Source organism: Falco punctatus, assembly GCF_963210335.1.
Source record: "Falco punctatus genome assembly, chromosome: 1".
NCBI classification, from domain to species: Eukaryota; Metazoa; Chordata; class Aves; order Falconiformes; family Falconidae; genus Falco; species Falco punctatus.
Window position 1 is genome coordinate 35,111,655 of NC_137580.1, and position 18,878 is coordinate 35,130,532.

The 18,878-nt window shown below is 38.2% G+C and overlaps 1 protein-coding gene across 4 annotated transcripts in view; it reads left to right on the plus strand.

Annotated features, from left to right (window-relative positions):
* The first annotated feature begins 305 nt into the window (after positions 1-305).
* Positions 306-18,878, plus strand: part of GLRA3 (glycine receptor alpha 3) — a 103,173-nt gene continuing 84,600 nt past the window's right edge. For all 4 annotated transcript variants that reach the window (XM_080372780.1, XM_080372778.1, XM_080372779.1 and 1 more), the window contains exon 1: positions 306-1,744. In XM_080372780.1, the coding sequence (XP_080228906.1) occupies positions 1,626-1,744 (119 nt within the window). In that variant the 5' untranslated portion in view covers positions 306-1,625. The remainder of the gene's footprint in view (positions 1,745-18,878) is intronic.

Sequence of the window (18,878 nt, forward strand, 5' to 3'; positions counted from 1 at the left end):
TCTATTTTGTGTAAAAAGTTGTTCTATATTTCCCTCTCTTTCCATTTTCCTTTTTCTGTAATGAGTTTATAATACTTCCCTCAAATTTCAGTTTCTTTTACCCTGCTTCACGTGCCTAATCTTGCTGAACCTTTGCCTTTTCCGACATCTTCTTCCTTCTTCAGCACTTAAGCTTTCTATCGCCTTTTAGTAATTTAAATAAGACTCTGGCCTGAGATAATCACATAGGCTGTGCAACTAGTGGAGCTGCACGAGTAGCAGGGCTGCTGCCTAACACAAACTCGTGGCTGTAGGAAAAAGCCAGATACAGTTCACATCTGCAGATATCCGTCTCTGAACTGCTCCCAGATTTCTCCTTCCTTTGGATTTCCCAGGCAGCTGTAGGTGCTCAAAGGCCATTGCCTTCTCAGCTCACAGACAGCATCCCTCTCCACAGTCTCAGACAAATTTTCCTCTTCTGCCCCTCTCCAGGCATAGCCCTTCCTCATACCTTTCATTTTAATTCATGCACAAACTGTACAGATTCCCACAAGAATTTCTCAGGCAATATTTGGCAGCACCAACTGATAAATCCTTATCCTTTCCTAATGCAAGCAGCTCCTGGCCTGTGTGAAGCATTTGTTTCTCTAACAATAACTGTAACCACCTTACCCTCCTGCTGCCACTTGCGAACTCATTCTCCGTTCCTCCCTCTTCCCACACATGACCTTCCCGTTTCCCGCTTACAGGGCTCTTTCCCGTGTCCCATCCCACAACCCCTTCCACCCTCCTCCCCAGCCAAACTTTCAAACTCTGCATTTCCCTGCTAGCCCGCCTTATGGCACCAGGGCACCTCTCCTTTCTGGACAGAAGAGGACACACTTTTCCTGTGTCCATCGGCACCGTGCTTTGGAAGCAGAAGAGACCGAAATACAGAGGTGGGAGTTCTTTCCCCCCGTTTCGTAAGACAAAGCACACCGCCAGCCCTACCGGCAAAGCACACTCACACCCCCCACACCCGCCCTTACCCCGGCCGTTTCCGAGCGCCGGGGCTGAGGGAACTGACCCCCAACCCCGCCCGGCCACTGCCGCGGGCAGGCATCGCCCCCCGCCCCGGCCCGCAGCGGGCAGCCGCACAGGCGGGGGAGAGCGCAAACACCGAGCAGGGCCGGCAGCTCAGCCCGCCCCCGCGGGGCCCCCGCCCCTCGCCGGGGCAGCCGCTCTAGGGCGCCCCCTCGCCGCCGCCCGCCCCGGCCCCGCCCCGCCGGCCGCCGCGGCCTCCGGGGGGGCGGCCGGGTCCGGCCCCCGCCCTGCCGTCCCGCCCTCCCCGCCGCCGCCGGGGACCGCGGCGCCGAGCGCCCGGGATGCGGCCGGCGGCGGGGCGCCGGCTGCCGTCAGGAGCCGGGGGCAGGCGGGCGGGGAGGTGGGCTCCCGCCGCCGCCGCGGCTCGGCGCCGCCGCCGCGGCTGGGATTAGGCTCCCGCTCGGCTGCGATGTAGAGCGGCGGGGCGACCGCGGCGGGGCCCAGCGGGAGGGAGCGGGGCGCCGCCGGGCACTAGGCGGGCGGCGGGCGCGGAGCCGCCGGAGCTCTCCAGGGTGCTGGGTGCCGCCCGCCCGCCCGCGGGGAGCCGCGCCGCCGCCGCGCCGATGCCACGGACGCGACCTCTCCCGGGCTCCGCCGCGCCGGCGGGAGGCATGGCCCGGGTGCGGTACCTCCGCGCCGCCGTCTCGGGATTTTATCTGTGGGAAGCCGCGGTACTGCTCAGGTGAGTTGTTCTCTCTGGGGAAGGGAAGGTCCCCGCGCCGGTGTTCTGCGGCGGCTGGGACGCCTGGGACTCAGGCGGACAGTCGCCGCGGCCGCCGTCGCCGCTCGCCGCCAGCGACGGCTGCCTCCGGCAGCGGGGCTGTGGGCACGGGGACGCGGGGCGTGCGGTCCACGCCTCGCCGGTGACTTCGTAACACCGCATTGCCCCGAAGACGGTTTTGCATTTTGCAAGCCAAAGGCTGCACGTTTCCGTCACCTGATCACAGTTAGGGTTTCCCTATCTGATCTGTGAATTTTATCAGGTTTTAGCAGGAATTGTAACTTTAATGATCTTGAAAATTCTTCGGGTGTGAAGTGTCTGTATGCAAAAGTTACAGAAGATAATCCCAGTTGGGAAAATATAGTCTTATTTATTACTCTCAGCTCTTTTCAGTAAAAGTAAAATCAGGGATTGCGTTAGAGAACTCAGAGAAGTCTTATACAGAAACAAAAAAATGATAGCTGAGTGAGCAGAGAATACGGTCTACAGAACTTCCCTCCAGAGGGAGAGCTACTGGCTGTCTAGGATTTGTATCACAAAAGGTAGCAACGTATCCATAAATTATGACCTGAGTAGAAGACTAAGGTTCATACGGCTTTTTCTACTTTCTAGCCAGCACACTTTTTTCTGGGTAAAGCAACGTTATGATACCAATGCACGCATTCTTTTAATGCATAGCTCTGGAAGTGGGGTAATAGCAGGTTAAAATAAACTTGAGTTCTCTGTTTAACAATGAAGGAAAACTTAAAAAGAAAAATCAGACATGTAAAGAAGCAGACTTCAATGTCATCATGCTGATGCAGAGTTAGCCATGCTTGTTATCAACAAACATTCTTGCTCTGTATCACAATAAACAGACTAGCATATAACATGACAATGCCAGACTATTTTAAGGATCACATTGTTACTTGACAAAGATAAAAAGGGAAACTTAAATTTGACAAGTGGCTCTCCAAACAGAGTTTGGGGTTTATACGCGTAAGGGATCTATAACCACAAAGTTAAAACAGCAGTGTGTGGTGCCCCACGATGATGGCAGGCTTCACAGGTTCTCGTAGGTTGGTAGCAAAGCTTTCGTTTCTGAAGTTTGCTTTATTACTTGTTTTGTATCAACATATGTAATGGAAATAGTTTATAATGTGATTTTATTGTATTTGTGCCAGAAGAAAGAGATTTTAAGAAACTGGGTCACATGGTACAGCATTGACACCGGGAGGAAAGAGTAAATGCATGGATATTACAATTTAACTTTTCCAGTTGCACTGAGTATTTAATGTTCAGAGTAGATGACCAAACCCCTGTGTAGTGTAGTCAGTACAAACAGTACTGTGCTATTATTATTCTATTTCAATGTACCTATAGAACTTAATTTTCCTCTGCATATTATTTAACTGCCATCCTACTGTTGAATGATTCATCTTTCATTTTAATGATATAAAAGCACATACTATATTCCAAGGGAAGAAGTAGTAAAAAAAGTCAGTTTTGGAAAGCATACATGTATTTTGCATCATATAAATCTGAACTAACATTGAATTTTTTCAAAATGTATACAGGCATCTTATTTTGCATCAATTCAAATTGTTTTGTTCAATGTCCAAATAACCATTATATTGCCCTCTGCTCTTAAATTGCCATTTCATCACGATGAATGTGGTTACTGTGCGCAAGGACTATACAGTCTGAGAAAGACTTCAGAAAGCTGCTCAGAATCTATGTATATCTTTGCTATCTATCTCAATATAGAGACTGCTGGTGACTTCAGGTCTAGCAGTAATACCTGAGAAACCTAAGTCAGTTCAAGACACACAGGAGTCTTCTCCAAGCTTTAAAATGGGGAAAGTGATTTTAAAAAAAAAAAAAAAAAAAAAGTGTTAAAATATTAAAACCTGTCAAATTCCCAACTTCCTGAAGCCATTAATTCTAGTTCATTCCCAGCTTAAGCCTTGTGAAATTATTTCCATTACAGCAAAGGGAACAGGGAATAGTAGATGCTGATTTCACTCTCTGTAAGATGCGCAGACTCCAGCCTTCGCACCTATATAACACCCTCAGTGAGAAGATGGATGTGATATGAATTTCTAGGAACCTTAAGTGTTTTACTTGCTCAGATATTATGGAAAAAAAGAATGTATCTTCTCTTATGTTGTGCAACATTTAAACTTTTCTGCTCTTCATTAACAAGCACTCAAGGCTTTTTAAAGTGATTGTTTAAATGATATGCCTGTGAAGACAGACGTTCGGTTTTATTTTCAGTATGGGTCAAATGAAAACAAAAAGGATTATTTTCAGTATAAAGTTACAGGCTCGCTACTTTAATGAGCAAAGTCTCACGACTGGCATACTTCACAAGAGGAAACTGCACCTGATTTTTTTTTCTTTTAATTTTTCACCCCACATCTAAACGCTCTTCCACTTAAAATGACAGAAACAAGATGTATATTGGTTATTGTAGGATCTAATTATTGATTTGATTTCTGAAATACATTGTAGAGAGAATAAAGCATTTTTAATAGTCTTTCATAATATTGTGCATGTATGTACTGCTATTTCTTAGACAAATAACATACTGATAATATATTCATAGATTTTAGAATAAAAACAAGGGTTTAAGCACATAGCACTCCATTATGTTTTCAGTGAAATATCTGAGGACTGGGAGAAAAGCTATAATCAGACCAAAAATAAAATAATTATTATATATTAATGACTTCCAGGCCAAACCCCAGTGTGATATTAAGATGAGAGTAGAGATGTAAAAATAAGGGTAAAAGCTAGGGAAAATGATTTCACAGAGCCTAAAAATAACTGTAATTCACTAACAAAGAAGGAAAACAAACACTTCTAAGATATGGTTTGAAGTTATAATAATTTTTGATAATTTCTCCGAGTTTCCATTGAAGTAACAGAGTTAATAAAAATTCCTCTGGATTTGCCTGGATTCCAAGAGGTCATGCTGCAGGGAAGATCATATTTGTAGTCAACACAAAGATCATATTTGTGAGTCAAACAGTTTTATAGGAGCTCTCAAATTTGCATGGGCACGAGCGCAGGTCTACTAGAACTACACCGTCAGGGACTTACCAGGGACTGCTTTCTCCTTAGAGCACGTAGTATAGGTATTTCATATAAAACCGGTGTATGGGGAAAGCATAGGATGAAAAGGTAGGTGGCACTGTGGAGATTTAAATTCTCCCTATATGATATTTCTTTAGTTATCTGTATTATCATCGGCCAAGAATCATGCTACGATTGGGTTATTGCCTTTTTTCTTGTGCTATTCACTACATTATTGACCTTATATTGAAGGAAACAGTACCAAAGACAGCTAATTACACTTAGAGAGAGATTCTTGTGGAAAAAAAAACCAACATGCAACCTAACTCTGGGGCATGTCTGAGCTTACAGTTAACTGATTTTGAAAGTATTCTGGCACTGCATTGCAAATTGATTTCAGATTAATAGCTTTAAGAAGCAGAAGTCAATATCCTTTAAGCCAGCATTAGTTCCTCCAAATAATGGAACAGAAAAAAACAACATGTAAAAATATTAAATCTGATGTATCATCACAAACATCTTTGAAAATATTTTCAGATGTTCTGATAAGACTTCACTAGCTTATTAATATGTCAAGAATTATGCCTACAATACTATTAAAGAAATAAAAGTGTCTGTTAAAACCAGGATGTGGATAAAACAGTGCATGAAAGAGAATGTAGGAATCCAACATGAGAGCACTGAGGCACTCCAGGTCCTAATGAAAAAATTTTAATATGCCTCAGGGAGTAGCAAGGAAAGGCAAGGTGAGCTGGGTGTTCAAACTCACAGCAAGGCACATAGGAGCAGGATCCTACCCACAAAGTATAGAGTTCCACAGCACCTGTGCAGGAGCAGAGGAGATCCAGTCCAAAGAACAGTTCAGATTGACAGGCAAAGTTGGTAGTGATGAGGCAGTCCAAGGTCAAGCCAAAAACAGGTCAGCAGATCAGGCTTTGGGTCAGAATTAGGAAGCTTGCACAGAGACCAAGAACATTTCCTCAACACTCCGGGGGGGGGGGGGGGCAAAGAAAAGGTGGGGGGTAGGAGGCTGGGAAGAAACAAACAAAGAAAAAAGGGAAAAACAGCTCCTGAGAGTAGAGGGGTGAATCCCTACTGAGGCTTCTACAGCTTTTATCAAACAGCTCTGCTTCAAAGCTGGGCTGCTGCATTATCAGAGCTGGCATTGAGTACAGGTAGCCAAACCCCTGGGATGAAGAAAATGTACTCAGGGTCCCTATAAAATGTTAGGAGTAAAACACCAGGGTTCCCTTGCAGGATGTACCCATAGGCAGGCATTGTATTTTCCAAAACTCAGACAAAAAGGAATCGGGGTTTTTTTGCAGCCAAGAATATGTAATTCAAATTCTTTTCTATTTCAACTCTACCAGTGAAAACGCTGGTTGATGCCTTTGAGCCAAGTATGAGTTTTGTCATCAGTATGAATTTGATCAGAACTTTTACTATCCATTCTTTCTGTCAATAAAAAACAGTTATTTTTGCAAGTGACTACTGTGTTTATAGTTTTGAGAAAGAATTACATGTAGATTTTTGGGTTTTATTGTTATAAACTAAGAAAATAGAACAACCAAGAAATTTCAATTAAACCCATGAATCTTTCAATTCTTACTGTGCTAGTGACATTTGCTTATTTTTCAACCTCTCCCAATTTATTCCTAGCCCATTGGTGCTAACAACTGAAAGCAAGTAATATTGTAAGATATGTGCTGCGCTGTTATATGATGAAAAATATAATAGCTTCTCTATCATATTAGTCTTGTCCAGATATCTGAGGAACCATGACAGTTAGAGAAAATTAAAATTTTTATAAGATTGGAGCTTCTTGTTTTAACAGATCTAGTATACGAGCTTCAAATGACCTTACTGAGTATTATGTAATAATACCTATAGGGAATTATTCCTGCAAATCAGCTTTTCCCAAGCAATGAACAATGAAGAACCCTTCTGTGTGGTGTTGCATCTTCTCTTTTTTATTGCTTTTCCCACTGATCTTCATGATGTTTATTTGAAGCATCTGTAAAAGGGGATAGGAACTAGAAAAAGAGTAGCTTTACTTTCACTGACACATAGGTATTGTGAACAGATCAAGCATAAAGCACCTTTTTGAGGATATCGACTACCAGCAGAAAGGAAACATCTCAGAAAGCAGGAAAAAAACACAGCTAGAAACTATGTGTAACAAGAATGCAGGACCAAAGCAGAATGAGAAGGCATCAGGAAGCAGAACAGTCTGCACAGTAAAGTCAAGAGAAAAGATGGCAAGAATCTTTGAGACTACTTTTTTCTAGCAGAGACTATAATCCGTTATTTTTTATGTCTTAAGAAGAAATATAATCATTCCTGACTGATGTCTTTAGATGCCGTGTCAATACTTAGTAGTGAGAGTAAAAGAAAGCATGAAGGAAAAAAGTACAATAATAGACAGCATGTGGCTATAAAAGTATAAAAGAAAGCATTTTGTTATTACTCTTCCAGTCAGCTGTCTAGTGAGGTGGTCCAACATTATGAAACAGCAAACATGGTAACAATACTTGGTCTACATTGCAGTAGACTTTCTACATAATGAGCACTTCCCGTACAATCTTCCTATACCACATACCACCCCGGGCTTCCTCCAGACTTACCTCAGTTGTGCAAAATGGGCAGGGACAGCAGGGAGAGTCAGGGCTATTTCCAGGTAGGAATTCCCTAAGGAAGATCAGTACTCTTCAACATGGTTATTACTGAAGTTTCTGTTCGGTGAAATGAAACATTAGGTGAAATGCAATTTCCAAGGGAAAAATTTTGAGACCACAGAAAGTGTGGAAAAGTTCAAGACTCTGGCCTGAGATTATCATGGGTCATTGATGGGGCTGGTGAAAGAGGGGAGCTGCACAAGTAGTGGGGTTACTAATACAAGTCAACGGCTACAGGAAAAGCAAGTTGGCAGATTATCATGACTGTTTCAGTGAAACAGTAAAGTGAGTAGAAAGGCAACGCAGGAGTACTAAATTATCTCAGTCTGTGAGGGTGAGTTAATTGCTATTAACCTGTATGTGATTTTTACAGCTAAAAATTATTTAGGAAGGGTATCATAAGCAAAATCAGTACAGCTATGACATTTAAAAAAGCAAACATTTTTTTTTCCTCTTCCTGATTAAAATTCAAGCTGTAGTTATAACTACATAACCTGCTGTTTTGACATTTTTCCCTTTGTTGCGTTCCATCTTTGATATAAATTCATATAAAAATACCTTTGATACAAAATAAAAGTAAATTTGGAACATCCTACCCATCTCACTACTTCTCAAAGCTTCACATACCAAGTACAGTTTGCATAAGACTCCACTAAGTCTAGAATTTATCTCCAGTTTCTTGTAAAATACAATCTTCTCCCTTTCAGTATTTTGAAAGGTAAAATATGAACCTAACATAATCCTGAATAGCATCTCTGAGGATCCACAAGTGCCAGAATATATAATTTCCAAGATTAGTTTCTATAAAATCAGCTGTTTACAAATCTGTATAAATTTATATATATATTTTTATATATATGTATCAATTTTACTAACAATTAACTTTAATTAACCTTAATTCCACAACTAACCATTCAGCAGAAATGCCTAGTAAATACAGTTATACCAGCATGGTTCTTCAGAAAGTTAGAGTTTCTTTTAAAATTATTATTACTTTACATCTTAGTGGGTGACTGTAGAGATCAGGGACTTTTTTTTATGAAAAGTTGGTTTGTAATGTGCTGGGATATAGTGGGACCTGATTATTAAAAAGATCCTGATTTTTTCTCTTGCTAAAGCTTTTAATTTCATAAAGTTTTCAAAACGGCACTGCCATCTGTTAAATTCAGAGATAACAGAGATATCTGTTAAATTCAGGAGTGTGCATAAGATGAGACATATTCATCTGCAGGGACCACCTAAACTTCCAGTTTTGCGAGCTGGCTAAGGGTGCCCTACTAGATGAATGAAGCAAATGCCACAAAATGGTAACTTGCTGGCAAAAGTAGGGTAAAAGTTTTCATTTTTTGAAGGGAAAAATAAAAATTATAACATCAATCATGACTAAAGCACTGACTTCACACAGCTAAATTATGACTAACTGCAATATTCTAAGGTAAATGTCAATTCTGTGCCTAAGCATCTATATAACACCTCCATGAAGCAATGCACATCTGAGTGTTGTTTTTCCTGATGCTGTTAGGTCAGATCCATTACCTCTGACTCAGCAGTATTAGAACTAAAATCAAAGTGGGCAGATTTCACCATCACATCTGGACTACATCCTGTAAAATACTTTTTTTATTAAATCCATAGTGGTTTGGGTTTTTTCATTGCTTTATCAGAAAGAACACTTTATACAAACTTTATTTTTTTGTTTGGAAAAAAAAAAAAGGAAGCAGATTTATCAGAGTTTGCTTTAACTCTTAATTTGCAAGAGTTGAAGTAAAATAAACTATCTTCTGTTTTCCTTTGGTTCCTGCACACTAAAGATTGGATACTCATTTTGAACATGATGTTGCAATTTTTACTGCAAAAAGTGAATATGAAGTGCACCCACTTGAGACAGCAATCGACAATTACAAAATGTAGAATACAGTAGAGAACTGAAATTTAAAATGCTGTTTGCAAGAGGTTTCTCCATATATGTTTTAAAATTTTACCTCCAAAACTTATCCCAAAATTCTAACACTGTGCAAATGAACTGTAAGGTATAGTTATCTCTCTACCTATTTTTGTTGTTCCTGTGCACAGATCTTTGGATGTAAGAGTATTCCAGTTTTCATCTGCAATCAAAATGTGAGCACAAAGGCACTTGCTCAGGTTCCCTAAGTAATGGTGAAGAGAATGCCCTTTTTCATCCTTTTTAACAGTGATGACTCTTTCAAGAGGTTAAGTGTCTTGCACATAATAAAGGCTGGAACACTGTTTGAGGTGGTCCTCAATGCCTTCACAATCATCCGGAAAGGGATGCTCTACCAGGAGCCCATGAAACCCCCTGCCAAACCTGCATAGGATGTACGGGGGGTGGCAGGAGGATCATTGCAGGTTATCATCTTTCCTTCACCTAGCATATTTCCATTCGTTTACACAAAGCTTAGAAGACTCAGATGATAATTAAGGGGGACTGGATACGTGCCACAACCAAGACTAGTATAGGAAAGACCAAGTATGTATCTGAGGGGAAGTTTAAACACCACTTCTTGTGCATGAAGGAGAATGCGTGTAGTGGACCAGGATAATTTTGGTGGAAATATGAAAGGCTAGCAGCACTGTTTTTAACCTTCACGTTATTTTCTTTGACTTAGTCAGTAAGGAATATGCTTCAGTGCATGCATTAGGAATACTGGGTCCTGTCATTACGAGGCATGAATCCTGCCACTCTCATCATCACCCTGAAGCTCAACCCTGTTGTTCCTTAAAGAAAGTCTTATACTGAATTGTTATACTGTTGGATAGAATTAATAAAAAGGGAAAAAAATACTTAATCCATGTATCTCAAATTACACAGCTGGTTGGATATCACCATTACTGTCTAACAGAAAATTCCAAAGCTCTCAAAAGATTTTATTGGGTTTTTTCAATGCATAAAAGGCAGTTTACGTTGCAGAAAGGGGGAATAAATCTCTGTGAGTTCTGTGGGAAAGATGTACAGAGAAGCTTTTGAAAATTAGAACCCAAGACCCAATTTCAGTTCCCATCAACATTAGAAAACTGACTGTGGCTGACAGAATTAAAAGGACACTGGACAATATTCCACCCAAGCCTGCCAGCATTTTGTTAGAACAACACTGAAATAGATGTTTCTGTAAAATCCTATTTCAAGAAATCAGTATTTTTCCAATTAGAAATACTTTATCTTAATTGAAAATTCTTAATCAATAGTAATAACACAGTATCTACACTATAATTAGTTGACTAATCAAAACAATCTCATGAGAAGTGTTTTGGGAAAGAACTTTATATAGCACTGAGTTCTATTTACTGATAAGTTTTGACTTGTCTAGGCTGCAGTCCTGCTTCTTGAAATACTTTATTTTAAGGTGAGTGACTTTTCAGGCTATGTTCAGCTCTTCTTTAACTGAACTTGTATCTTATCAAACTTATTTTGGAGAAAAGGTCTCATATTCTAAACAACCATCTGACATGCTCACTGAAGATACAGGACAACGTTGTTGTACTGATACACACAGAGCTTCCCTAAGGCAAATGGAATAGTGTTTAATTGAATTGTGCTTCAGTCTTCACAAACCCTGGGGTTTTAATTCAAAATCAAATGTTTATCTAGTTTTGATAAACCTCAACCATTTCATTCTATTATAAGATTTTATGTGAAGACTTATATGAATAGTAAAAGAATTATATGAGAAGAAACGTATCAAAGAACCCCAATTTTCTGTTTCAGTTACAGTTTTCAACTCATAAAAGTGGGTATTTAAAGGAAAAAAAGGCAAAGGAGGAACAGAAGCCTTATGACATTCTAAAAGGTCCCCAATTATGATTACAATAAATACCTATTTTCTACAGATGCACACTTCACTGTACACGTTCCTGTTTGTACTGAGTGCGAGTACAGCAACCTAGTGGATGCAAAGTAAGCTGATGGGGAAATGCTGCAACAATAGTAGAAAATCTAGGTGGTGAATTAGATCTAGAAAACACAGTAATATGCAGCTGTACAATTTAAAGGAAATTTGGGGTTGCATTCAAAATACAGGATCAACCAAGCAGCTATAATCAGTAGAATTCTCCTTTCAGTGTTCACAGGTTGCTCCTACATTTGGGAAGAGTTTCCCTTGGGAAATAAAAGTTTGCAGTTTTTAGCCAGGCAAAAATCTCATTTTAATTCATTCTCCTTTCAGTCTAGTGTTGCCTCATTGACATTAGTTGAATTACTATTCATTATGGCAGTAAAAACAACGGTCAGTTCCTGCACAAGTTCAATTGGTTAGAGGAGTCATTCATTAATGACAAAAATAAAATTAATTCTTCAGCTCTGACATGCTTTTATAGAAGGATATCTGGTGTTATAAAACATAATATTTTGATATTATTTTACTTGGTCATTTTGCCATCTACCCATTACTTCAGTAATTGCCCTCCATTATTCAGTTAATACACAAATAAGTCTTTATAGTGAGGTAGTAATGCAAGTTCAGACTTGCAGACTACTATAAACTACTGATTTACAGCTTCTATTTTCAAAGATATTCCATTGATTTTAGCTACGTTTTATCAGTCTAAAAAGAACCCCTACAAACAAGTTAATTGCATTTAGGGAATATCTGACTCTCTTCAATTCAAAGTTAAAGTTGTCAAAAACTTAACCAAAGGAGTAGATCTTTGGAAAAGTGAGAGATTTGTCAGAATTTGAATATTTAAAATATTCTCTGTTCCTTGTATAACTCAGTCGAGTTCTTCCCCAAAGTTGTCAGCTGAGCAAATTAAGAAAGAGCAAGAAACTAAGACCTTAGTTTAGAACATTTATAAAAATAAGGTATACCACAGGTACGAAAGACTACTAAGGAAGTAGGTGATTCTGGGAAAACAATGAAAAAATACTCAGATTAAAGTCATAATTCATAAAATGTCTTAAGAAAATTCACATGCTGCATGGCTGAAATTGGCAAAAATATACTTGTCTTAAACAAGAAAGCAAAATTAGAGGGATAACCTGTAGTTTATTGAATCCATATCTTAATTAACATAGAAAGTCATGTCCATAGGTTTATGAATAATGCTTACAAATTACTTTTCTTCCTTTACCCGAAGAGATAATACATTTTTTTTCCCCAAAGGGAGGTAATAAAGCATTGTGCTTATATAGATGTACTGAGTCACAAACAAAAACCAGTATATACAAATTTAGCCTCATCTAGTATATAAAATCCTCTGACCTGCAGAATGGTGATCAGGTCAGAGTGACTTAACCAGAAGACTTAAACCCCCATTATTCTCTATTTTTCCTCTCTGTCAGGAAAAGCTGAAGCACTCAACAGCAATCCAAACCTTTTTTTAAACTATAGTATGTAAATAAACTATAAACATTACACCATTCTACATCCACGACAAACGATTGAAGGAAGACTATAGAGCTGGATAAATTCTTAACTGTATTAATAAAAGAGAAAAAAAAATACCACAAAGGTATCAGGAATATCATAACAAAATGCTTGTAACTAACCTACAGAGAGGACTAAAATGCAATGTAAGTGTGATTCAGTCATTGAAACAGAAAAATTAATATTTTGCAAATCCGAAGGAAAACACATTATTAATAATCGTGTTGAAATGCAGTTTCATGGATTTTCATGTAGTTTTCATTTCTAACCACTAAAATAATAAAGAATGGATAATTAATGATCTTAAAATGGAAATTTATTATTTGTTGCACATAAAAATTGTTATTTTGGCTGAAAATGTGTCTTGATGTAACTCTGCTTATCTCTGCAGCATTATAATCTGACCATTTGAACTTATTCAAAATAAAAGGATAAAATGGTAACTACAAATATATAAATCTGTGAAAAATCAGTATAAAATCTAACCTGTCACAGAAAATATTTAAAATTATCTTAAGGATTTTTCTTAGAAAATACCTCTTTAAATTCCTGATGATACAATGTTTCTGCTCATTAGTTGAAGTGACAGTCTTTTCTCTGGCAAATATGAGTTGAGAGTTCTGTGCATCTCTCTGATCTGATAAAATTATCATTACCTAAAACATTGCAGGATATAGAAATCTGCATTTTCATTGCGTTGCGAACTGACAGTTTCATGACCTACAACAAATAAAAGACATTTCATCTTTAATTAGCAAGCAACACATTATTGTCAGTTTTAACAGAAAAAATAGGAAAAGCATGTAGAAACTCAGTCTTTTTTGAGATATTACAAACTTAATTCTTTTTCTTTCATTTACTGTCTTCACGTTTAGTACATGCCACCCACTTCCACTACTCTTCCATCATTGGAAACTCAGGGGTTTTTTCTGTCCTCAGAATGAAATTAATTTATTCACCTTTAAAACTCATTTTCGTGCTGAAATAGAAAGGAATTGGAAGGAAATTATCTCCTTGCATTAACCTTGAACTGTAGAAGAAGGTACTGTTACCTAGTGTGTAAAGTTACATACTAGGTAACATATGTTACCTAGCATGTAAACTAGGAGTTCAGTTACCCTAGGCTTATAATGTAGATAAAGAGAGAGAGATTGAGTCTTTCAAAAGATGATTCAGGGAAGGACCCAAATGTTGAGTCTTGTTTTGCTCCTCAGAAGAAACTCTTTATATGTGAGCTAGAATGGGACAGCAGCGACAGCCAATTCTGTATGTCACTTTCAGGACTGGATCCATGCAGCTGTGACCCGCTGACACAGCTCCTGGCTTTCCAGAATGGCCCTGGCTTTTCGTGAATCGATATTGCTGATGAATGGCCTCCAATAAGTCTATTTGTCTTCTGTTTTCTGTGAAGGGTTTTAATTTCCAGTAGAGTGAAGAGATTGCTTTACAATTTTATTGCAGTTTTTAAAAATACTTGCTTTAAACATATTTATACCTCCTTCTGAGCTCTATTTGCCTCATCTGCAAGGCTTTCAAAAGTTAAAACTGTGTCTTGAAATAAAACACAGAGACTTGTATTTCTGTTCTGACACAGCTATCGCAGGTAGCCAGCTTGAACACATCACACCTCAAAAGAACATCTGTGTCACGCTACTTACTGGACATGCATTTCAATGACAAACTGCAAAATTTGGGGAAAAAACTTAATTTTATCCACAAAAATCAAACAAATTAGTATCGTTCATGCTTTACATTGACATATTTCTTTGTCTAAAATTGAAAGCAGGTGTGGGTTGTTCTTTTTTTCTGAAAGAGCAGGGTTTATTTGTTTTGTACAAACAAGCAAAACATTATAATTTGTCTGGGCTTGAGATCTGCAGTGGTCATTCCTGTTAACGTCAATTAGGTTTTCTTTTAAGCTGGCACATTCTGGAACATTCTTCTGTCAGAAAGGTAGCTTTGTCAGGTTTATGTTCATTCTTGGAATTATATGTGCAAATTCTACATACTATGAACTCTGATCTTGTTAGTCCTTTACCTACTTTAATTAGTAGTTCAGGTAATTAGAGACATTCCCTTTACAAAAAAAATATCCTATGCTTCTGACCTCTTCAAACATAACGTTTACTTTTCCCATTAATCCTACCAAATACATTTTATATTTTATACATTTTTATATTACACAAAAGATGGTTTAAAGACAGTCTTCATACCACAAAATCTTATTGCCACAATTTTCAAAATGCAATTATCAAGGCACTGTCAGATGATCAGATACAGGCAATTTGAGGGTCATTTCTTTTGAGCAAACCTTTTTAATTACATTGTATCACTAAATAATTTTTGGTTTTAAATCAATGAATTATATCACCTTTACTTACAGAATCAAGGGAAGTAGTCACCAGATTAATTCACTTAACCATTATTGATAAACCAGTGACTTAAGTACCAGTGCAGATTAATTTACTGAAATACTTTTCTCTATTTCCATTTGTTAGATGCAATGGAGTGCATACTGGGTGGCTACCATTTTTGCTTTCCTTATGAGTGTGTAATAAATTTCTTGAACTTCTCTGCAAAGCTTTTTAATTTAAAGTGCATTAAAAGCATTCAAACATCAGCTGGAGAAAAAGGACCACAAACACAAGATCCAATTGCCACACTTGCTGTCTGAGAGAATGAGCTAAGTAATGAAATGACAGAGCTATTGGACCATAATGCACGCAAAGCATCATATAACAGCTCTGTAGATGCATTGTAAGCTGAAACGCAAAACTTCTGTCTCTCTGAGTGGCTAAGATGGATTGTGTTTGAAATGGAAGAAATAATTTATGATCAGATGAGAAAAATCAGCAAGCCAAGTATGGCAGTAATTGTGTTAATATAAGATTTTCAAGATAAAATACATAGATAGTTTAACAATGGAAGGGAAAAAAATGAACATACCATCTAATTCAAAGGTAATTTTTATCAATTGTATTCACAAGTAAATTAGTGAGACTCTGGAGACTACTCTTAGAACAATTTGGATAAATTAGGGGACTGCTCTAACTTGGAAACTTCTCTCTGGTAAGTTTCCAGTGGATGGTATCATATTCTTTCTTTACATCATATTCTTTCTTTACCTCTGTCATCCACCTGTAGCAGCAACAAACTTGGAATCAGAAAATTGTGTAAGATGTAATTTCTTCTTTCACCTTTTGCCTATAACTGTTCTTATTAAGCCTTCTGGAGGGCTACAACCTTTCTTATACAAATACTGACAGTAGCCTTTACTTCTTTTCTTCGGTATTTTCAAATTAAAAAATATACTTTTAAAGCTGAAACAAAACACTGAAAGTTATTGTTAAGAACCCACCTTGAAAATGAGAAGTTTAAAAGAGAAAAATCAGTCAAAAGCAGTACTTTCTGTAGCACACAAATGATACAAAAGTCTCAAAGGAAGTACGACTGAAATTACTTTTGAAAATACACGTTTTAGAATCAAGCATATAAAACCCACTGTCAGCTATAGTGTTCCTTTCCTTTATTTGTGCTTTGGTAAAAATGTGCAGAAGTTTGGGGCAGATAGAAAAGAGAGAACTTATGTGTAGTTATACAGTGGCTCTTCAAAAAAACATGGAAAATCAATCTGATTTTTGTAGCTTTAAATGTTTTAGAGAAGGAAACATTTGTGGAGATTGTGAAATTCCCTTTGAAGAGTTTTTCTCAATCATTTTCTTTTGGAGGAAGGGAAGAGAGTTAGGTTTTCTCTCACAAACATGCCTGCTTTAAACGCATTTCAGCAGCACATATTCATGACCCATACTTTCTCTTGCTAGCTAAATTGCCAGCTGCTAGATGAGATCTCCCATTTAAATTCTTTAGGTGTTGGTGCTCTGACTGCATAGCTATGTTAACTGTATATATCTTTTTTTAGAGTTCTATAGAATTACTTTAAATGCACAAAAGAATCAATAATAATGCAAACATAGCCTCAGCAGAGGGGTTAGAAAAGAACCGAGTCCCATCACCTGGAATCAATCATACATGTCACAGCATCTTAATATCTAGCTCTATCTTGAAACACACAAGGCTTTTCTATCTCTACTAAAAGTGCTAAACTATTCCCGAAGTGTTTCAGTGGTTGAATGCCTTTTAATTTATGATCTAAATATAACCCTGGCCTCTTCATATCCATTTGTTTTCATGACAATGCCATCATGCAGCTTAAAATTCTTTCCTATTTGGAGGTGCATGTCACAGATGGAACACTAGGTCATTTATTCCTAGTAGTGGTCAATCTCTGATTTTTTAAGGTGCCTGTAGTTTATGGGCAACACATGTGAAGTTTCCATTCTGGAGCTTAATTCCATACTGTGCAATGAACTGATGCTTACAGAACTCTTTGATAAATCAAATACGCAGCTGTGAAAGGAATTGAGCAAAATGGGCTAACGTTACCATGTGTAACCTGCACCTCAGATTACAGGTTACAGTACAGGCAACTGCAAGCCTGGAACCCAGCCCCAGCATAGAAGGACTCTAAGAAGACACCATTTTTCACTTTGAACTATGCCCATTGCTCCCCTTCCTTAAGGTCTTTAAGTCCATAAAGTGTCTTTTGGCAATCTAATGATTTCTGCATAAGATTTGTAAAGCTACTATGGATTTAGCCTGCTTTTCTGTATAACATATCATTCTCTTTCACCAAACTAGCCATATATGAAACACAATACCTTATATTTTGCTAAATTGTTCCAGAAAGCTGTACCGTCTTGGCTGGTACAGTTTGATCTTCTGTTGTCACCCTTATTATTAAGCTCTGTGTTTAAGTTTCCATTTGGATTTGTCTGTATCTCATTGATTTTTCTTCTGCCTTTCTTCTTTAGATAAATGTCCAGGATTTTCTGCCCCTTTGAGGTATTTGAAAAATAACATGATTGAAGTCTGTAATCTCCTTTTTGATAAACTAGGCAGATTGAGCTTTTAAAGTCTCTTACTTTAAGAAAGTGTCCCTAACTCTCAGGTCATGCTTTAGTGGCTTTGTTCAGTACCTTTCCTAACACTTTAATGTCCTTTTAAAACTTGGACACAGAATTTGATGCAATGTCCCAGAACTGGTCTCATTAATATCATATAAAGTAATAAGTGACCTTCATGCTTCCACGCCACTGGATAGTACAGTAGTGCAGTAAGAACTTTACCACAACAGTGCTGAGTTGTTCAACATGAGCTCTGAATCCTTCTTCAGACTCAATTGCTTTCTCCAACTCTGCCCATATTCTCAATTCATATATCTCTTCAAATCCTTCCTCTGCCTGTTTTAAACTGTTCTACCTAAATGGACTGAACTTAAGAAATGGTTTGTTTTCTTGTTCTCATCAATATTTATACCTCTGTAATTTTTTTTTATTATTATTCTTATTTTTAAATCGTCAATGATTTTGTATTTTCTTTCCAGATCATAGATGGCAGTGCTGAACACCACTCTTACTACAACTGCCTATGGTACCTTTTGTCTAGAATTTAGGATGTAGGTGCTGATCTAGAGAAACTGCATCTTGTTTGTGCCAGGCTACTTCTTACTCTCTAATGTTTATATCCCACTGTAAATATCTGCAACTTGACCTGACAGTTTCTGACTCAAATATGACTTTTGGTAGGTCATGCACTATCACAGACCTGTGAATCAGTATGTTTTCCTAACTCATTCCATGAAATTCCAACTTGGCAGTCTTCACAGCATGATGTAAAGCTCATGTCTCCTCAGATTTTAGATGAACAGTGATTTAACAGACAGACTAGACCAAACACAGGAGTAATTATAGTCCTGGTGATTTTAATTTTCTGTTCATGCCTGGTTTTGTATAACAGCTTATGAGGAACAAAACTTCTTATCCTAACTTTTGATAGTATAAATTCAGCCAGTCTCAAATGGCTTTTTGAATACATCGTTTGACAATATCTTCCATTTTTTTCTTGATTTTTGTCCACTACCTA